At 29.9% G+C, this 7,172-nt stretch overlaps 1 protein-coding gene across 4 annotated transcripts; it reads left to right on the plus strand.

Moving 5' to 3' along the window:
- Positions 1–426: 426 nt before the first annotated feature.
- Positions 427–5,319, plus strand: LOC132949496 (UDP-glycosyltransferase UGT4-like). 4 transcript variants are annotated; one of them, XM_061020426.1, is made up of 7 exons: positions 866–942; positions 1,470–1,500; positions 1,594–1,664; positions 3,152–3,738; positions 4,252–4,474; positions 4,736–4,955; positions 5,035–5,319. In XM_061020426.1, the coding sequence occupies exons 3-7, from the start codon at positions 1,622–1,624 to the stop codon at positions 5,288–5,290; spliced, it is 1,329 nt and encodes a 442-aa protein (XP_060876409.1). In that variant the 5' UTR covers positions 866–942; positions 1,470–1,500; positions 1,594–1,621; the 3' UTR covers positions 5,291–5,319. The 4 variants fall into 4 exon arrangements, with proteins under 4 accessions (XP_060876406.1, XP_060876407.1, XP_060876409.1 ...); XM_061020423.1 differs by lacking the exons at positions 1,470–1,500; positions 1,594–1,664 and adding an exon at positions 427–613 and having other exon boundaries at positions 680–942; XM_061020424.1 differs by lacking the exons at positions 1,470–1,500; positions 1,594–1,664 and adding an exon at positions 427–601 and having other exon boundaries at positions 680–942.
- Positions 5,320–7,172: the final 1,853 nt, after the last annotated feature.

Here is a 7,172-nt window from a genome sequence, read left to right on the forward strand (position 1 = left end):
TAAATTGATGACATATTTAACGAGTCTCACTATAATAGTGTAGGTACATAGGCTACAGCCTTATAGGTCTACCTAAAATTTAGACAATATGAATTATGAACCGTTTCGTATTATTTGTACCTATATATCTTTATATTGAATTATTACAGTCATATTATTATTAAACATTAATATATACCTACAATAATACCATCGATATAACATATAAGTTGTTTTATATGACGTCTATCTTTTTAATGCGTATAACATATCAATAACAACACACAGATCCAGAGCACCTCGACTCTCAACAAAAAATTGGTCCCGACCAATAAGTAGGGAAGTGAAGTCAGTTCCCGGGAGCAATATAAGTTGCTCAAACACCACGGGATAAAAAAAAAAAAGTAGGGATAAAATAAAATATAGTTATCGAGGTATAGTTCAGAAGTCAGTCATTGGGATCGCCGCGTATGCGGAACGACTTTTTCGTCCGAGTAGGTCATCTATTTTATATTATGTTATCATCTATGCATAGACCGATAATAAATGGAAAATGTGCTATGCGCACAGATAATACAGTATTATATATCTGTGGTTATGCGTCGTGCAACCAACCTATATAGTAGGTACCTAGGTAAAAAATAAATCAACATTTTTCCTTTCGTACTAATATAATAATATATTATATTACTCGTTTAAGACGACGTTTTTGAATGTTTACATACAAAATGTTGCCAAGCATGTTTTTTTGTACAATTGCGTGTGCTGCAATCACCATCGCAAGAGCGTCGAACATTTTAGTGTTTATGCCGATGCCTTTTAAAAGTCATGTTCGTGGATATCAACCGTTGTTCGAAGAGCTGTCACGTAGGGGGCACAACGTAACCGTAGTCAGTTCGTACCCTCAAAATCGTCAGATTACCAACTACACGGATATAGGACCATTTATTTCCAAAGATCATGGTTGGTCAACCGTTAAAATATAAGCATGTTTTATATAAGACAATCAAGGTTGGGCAAGTTACTCAATTTATTGTAAATCTGTAACTGGTTATACAAGTTACAAGTTACTCTAAAACTATGTAACTAGCTACAAGTTACTAGGTACTTTTATGTTGCGTAAATAGATTATACAAGTTACATATTTTAAATTTAAAAGTTAAATGTATAAAGAATTATTGACCGATAATTTATCATAATTATTACCTGATGTATTTGTAATCCTAAAAAAATTTTTGATGACCCTCAGTTTTACTATTTTTACTTTTTAGTACCTACCGCTATTCGTTTAATTATTTTCAGTTTTAACTTTTAGAAAATAAAATTTTTTTGTATAGGTACTTATTTATTTCGTATATTATATGTAATAACAATTATTAGATTTATTGTAGGACTAGCCAGTCCTATAGAATAGATATTATAAATTATATTCTGTAAAACAATTTCAAATTTTGTTTAAAATAATACGTTTTGTATTTATATTTTTTCAGAATGATTTTATACATTTATAATAAATTATAGGTAAGTATAATGAAACTACAGCATTAGTAATACACTAATGAGTTATAAATATTTACCCTAAAATAATTTGTCACGCAGCTTTTACATTTTCAGCACTATCACCGAGCACCGTTATAGATATATGGTTGGAAAAATAACAAAATTGATGTCACGCATCATATTAGGTTAGAATTTTGTAGTAAATTAACGTGGTGTCATAAGTTCTTTATTTCAGTCATTAAAAAATCTAAACTTGTAATATTTGACACTTTCAAAAATCGATTTCAAATTTTTTTTGACTAATTTCAGTGACTTAAGTAATTCACTTTGGAGTTCCACCAAAAAATATAAATTTGATTTTGGCAAAAACTGGTTTTTCCTTAATTTTTTTCCTGGTTATATTGATAATATATATTACTTAATTATAATATTTTACTTTAGACTCTCCCACTCAAAGTACCAACTAGATCCAATTTGCTACCAGAAACCATCCTCGACATTGAAGATTTTGAATACTTTTCTGGGGATAAGTATTCCCAAACACCTAGCTTATGTGTATTTTAGCTGGTAAACCAGATTATATAATGTACTACATTACGTCACTGCTACATGTCTATATGTACCCAAGTACTAAAGTAGGTACGGTATGTCGGTATAATTGTATAAATATACAAGTACGTGCAATATACAAATTTTTCTGATCTAAAAGCTTATAGTTATTAATTATTTATGATTATTATAATATAATAAATCCCCTTCCCCATATACCTATCTAATACGTATTTGTTATATAATTATACTGCAGTGATTGTTACTTACAAATTAAATTTATTTATCTTTGATATTAGGGGCCATTTCCCCCCTGGGAATTTTTAACTGCATGTACTTACTTGTATGTTAATAAAGCGTGGATTTTTATCTAGTAAAAAAGTCAAAATATAATGTAAATATTAGATAAATGTATTGATTTTACAATTATGTGTTTTTTATTTTTATTAATTTTATTTTTATTTGCGTCTATGTGTACTCGATAAGTAGTTGAAATAATGCTTCGATTTTCAACTTCTGCAGTATCTTGTTTGATAGAAAAGTGAATCTAGTTGGTGAATTCGGGTCGTACAAAATCAAGGAAAAAATAGAATTTTTACGCAAAATAGGTTTTTGACAAAATCGATTTTGGTATTTGGTGTAACTCTAAAAAATTGACTGTAGATACACAATTTCACTGAATGTTTATATTAGCATTTTCTAAATATTTTGACTTGTTTTGAGCTGTTTACGGACATTTTCAGTTTCTAATTTTTTAGTTTTTTTTTCTATATAACCTATTTATGCACTGAAACCTGTGGTAGGTACTAGGGAGTATGCTACGTAAAATATTAATTTTTTTTTAATTTTGAAATGTACACAATCTAATTATTTAAGTTTAAAATATTGGAAGCCAGGGTTTCATAAAGTTTCATTGTTACCGGAAAATGCTAGTATTATAAAATATAAGAACGTAATATAATATGTCTGGAGCATTGTATGGTGTAATTGTTTCGTATTTAACACTATACCTCTAGAGCAGTGAAAGGGTTAATTAAATACTGATTTTGACTTGTCTGGTTCTTGACACAGAGTACTTCAATTACAGTAATAATAATTATTATGTACAACTTATTTGTTTTAGAAAGAAATGTTATGGAAATGATGAACATGAACTTTGTGACGTCGGCTTTGTCGGTATGGGACATAGGCGTAAAATTCAGCGAAGTCTTGACACATAAATCAATGGTAGACTTCCTCCAAACGAATTCTGTCTCGTTCGACTTAGTTATGATAGAAACGTGTTGTCAAGAATATACTGTAGCATTGGGCCATAAATTCAATGCACCTGTTATTAATCTGGTGCCGGCCATGCTCTGGAGCACTAATAGCAAATGGATACACGTACCTTCCACGTTCTCGTACATACCAAACATTCTTTTGGGAATAACAAGTGATATGAGTTTCACGCAACGTTTAAAAAACACCATTACTGGAGTGTTGCAGTTGTATGTAGAAAATTACTTATATTTACCTAAAATGAAAGAAGTGATGGATACACATTTCATATACAAAGGATGGGAATCCAGGCCTTCACTTGAAGATATGTTGAATAATGTATCCTTAACACTAGTCAACTCTCATCATGCGGTCGGTGTATCAAGACCATATCTCCCAGGTGTTATTGATGTTGGTGGTATGCATATCAAAGAGTCCAAGTCTCTGTCTGGGGTACGTATAATTAATTTAGTATAGGTTAAAGTAATGGTTGCCATTGGTTTCTCTGACAGATGAGATAAAAGCATGCATCAAATTTACGTGTTTATCGCCTCGAATAAAGAAATTATATTATTTTAGAACAAATACGAATTAATTTATAATACTTTTATTCTATATTATGTTTGTTGACTATGGACTCAAAAATTACCCGACCGATTGTAATGAGTAATTACATCTACTATGGAAAAACATAAATAATGAATCCTTATGATTAAACTTTAGAAAATAATTACTTCAAACACCGTTTACTGAATTGATTGTTTACTGTAGATTAGTCTGATTAGATAACTAATGAAGGATTTAATAATTCAATTTATAATAAAAAGTTTTGGAAAGCCCCCCTCCCAAATTACTTCTATGACAAATGACACTCTAGCCATCTAGGCCCATATTGAAATAAAATATATCATCCACCTTGAAAGAAAAAAATGTATACATAATGTGTTGTATTATCTTTTGTTTTAGGATCTTCAAACTTTTGTAGAATCGGCAGAGCATGGAGTTATTTATTTCAGTTTTGGTTCGGTGATTAACTTAAATCACTTACCTAAAGAAAAATTGAATATTTTTCTTGGTACTATTGAAAAATTAAAACAAAAAGTAATACTAAAATGGATACCAGATGGTAGCATAAAATTATCTCAAAATGTTCTGACTGGTTCGTGGTTTCCTCAAAGTGATATTTTAGGTAAATATATGTCAGTACACTGTAAATTCGGAACGTATTTAAAGGATAGTGATCCGATCAACCTTTTTTTTGTTTCATTCACTTATACTCATTATTTATTGTTTATAATTTTTTAAGCAGGTTTTCGAAATCACTGAATTCCCTCTATGTTCTAAAGACGCTCTTGTCAACTAGCTATATAGATAAAACACCTCATGCAAAATACTAGGATTTTATTTCCAAATAGCATTTTAACATAAAACATTTGTGTATACTATACAGCTCATCCAAATGTCAGACTCTTCATAACTCACGGAGGATTACATAGTTTAGAGGAAACCGTTTATTACGCAAAACCTGTTGTTGCTATACCATTTTTTGGTGATCAGCATATAAACATGAAATTAGTAGAAATTAAAGGCTACGGTAAGCTAGTAGATTATTTTGAAATTACTGAAGAATCATTTGGAAATGCCATCAAAGAAGTATTATCGGATCCAACGTAAGCATAAATAATTTATTATACATTATACATTTATACCACACTGCAGCGTATACAATTTTTAATGTTCTTGAATTAGGTTTAAAAAGAATATAGAAATCCAGAGTCGTATCTACAGAGATCAACCGATGAAACCTTTACAACGAGCTGTCTACTGGGTTGAATATATTATTCGGAATGGAGGAGCTGGACATCTAAAAGGTGACTCCGTGGGATTAAATGATATGCAGTACTTTTTGTTTGACATAGTATTTATTTTACTGATACCAATTGTATGTATAGTTTGGTTATGTTATTTATTTGTTGTGAGAATTGCAAATTTGTTTAACATGTAAAAAGTATACAATCAGTGTTTTGAACCTTAGGAATTTTAAATTCTGTCAATAAATGTGGGATCCAGATCCGACCCCCCTCCCTCCGAGTACGCTCCTGGTTGGCACAAGTCGTTGAAACGGAAAGGATAAAATAAATTCCAAATAGATTTTTAGTGATAACTGGTATTAGACATTAGACACTAGACATTAGACGTAGAAACATTAAAAAATATTCTATGTTTATATTTTTTAATAGTAAGTTATGAAAATAAACTAAGTCCAGACGACTGTTATAAGTGTATTAGCTCTCCGAGTTAACGTCCCGTCCGATTGGTGCCTGCCGGGCCGGTGTCATATAGGATTCTATTACCCTCAAACATTTTTACCTCCCCTGGAAAATATATCCTAGGTTATAGTTACCGGTGATGGTCAAAATATCCTAGGATATTTAACTATATATATATTTATAAATATAAATATGACCAGGGTAAATATCGCCTATTACACTCTCATTTATTGAGAGCGATGTCTCCACTATATCTGCATTATATACCCATATAATATGATCATTATTCATTGTCCACGATCATATAGTAGCTAGGCCTCCTAAAAAAGTTGGCTCGTGGATGTCTTTTCACATGTATATAACATATGTATATGACCTATCATGTTTTACACAAAACACATAAATCCAGCACGATGGCCAGATGACCTACTTTAACTATTATTAGTTATGCATGTGTACCTAAATATAATAATATATTACGCTCGTGTATTATTATAATTATTATCGTTATATTGATATATAAATATACAATATACATTATATTATATATTATTATATTTTTTTTTATTTTTTATTTATTTTAATATCAGAAAAGATTACTAGGCCCCACTGAGTTTAAAACTCGTGTGGGGGTCTAGGAGTTATCTTGTTTACAACAACACAGTAAAAAATTCAAAAGTATAAGTTAATACAGCAAAATAAAACAAATAGTTAAATAAAAATGGAAATGTACCATGGCAGTTTTAAGGGGGATACAACCGGTCGTGTTTTAAAAAGACGTCGCATCCCCATGTGTTGTCTTCTTTTTCTTCTCACAGACGACATAGGTAACAAATTTTCGTTCGCCAGTTTCAATAGTGTTAATTTTGTTATTGGAGTGAATTGACCTAGTGTTATCAAACTATTAGGTAACAACATTATCAGTTTTCTCCTGTTGGGTTTTTACGATATTTATATAACTCATAACTTAACTTGAAGTGTGTGCAAAGTAAATGCATATATTATTTGTGTGCGAGTCTAAAGGCGCGTCCAGACGGAGCAGCTTTTGTCGGACGGCACGGCACAAATATTTGTATTTTTTTTTAGTTTTCCCGATAATTTTAAAAAGAACTGAGCATTTTTAACCTCCCTAAAAGTACCAACAAGAAAGTGTCTAAAAATAAAAAAAAACAAAATTGTAAAATAAATACATTCATTGCTACACTCAGAATCTAAAAATTGCATTAAAATTTATAATAGTGTTATTGTGTTAATACCTATGTAGTATATATTATAAATTACTATTATTTGCTAAACATTATATTTAATTTAGTAAAATAATTAAGAATAAAAATGAAAACATGTTCGTGTTGCATATTTAAAGTATATGTCCGAAGTGAAAAATATTAGAAGCGGATCAGAAGGTAGACAAAAATGCACAAAATATAAATTATACCATTTTCAAATACGAATACTAAAAAAAAAAAGTAAGTGGATTTATATATGTTTTAATTTTTTTTTTTAATTATTGTTTAATTACAATAATAAATTATTAGAAATTAATTTTTTTAATTGTATGACTACTTATACTAGTAGCCAGTAGGTATTACTCGTATACAATATAAAAACATTGTCTAC

The sequence above is a fragment of the Metopolophium dirhodum genome, chromosome 7, assembly GCF_019925205.1.
Source record: "Metopolophium dirhodum isolate CAU chromosome 7, ASM1992520v1, whole genome shotgun sequence".
Taxonomy (NCBI): domain Eukaryota; kingdom Metazoa; phylum Arthropoda; class Insecta; order Hemiptera; family Aphididae; genus Metopolophium; species Metopolophium dirhodum.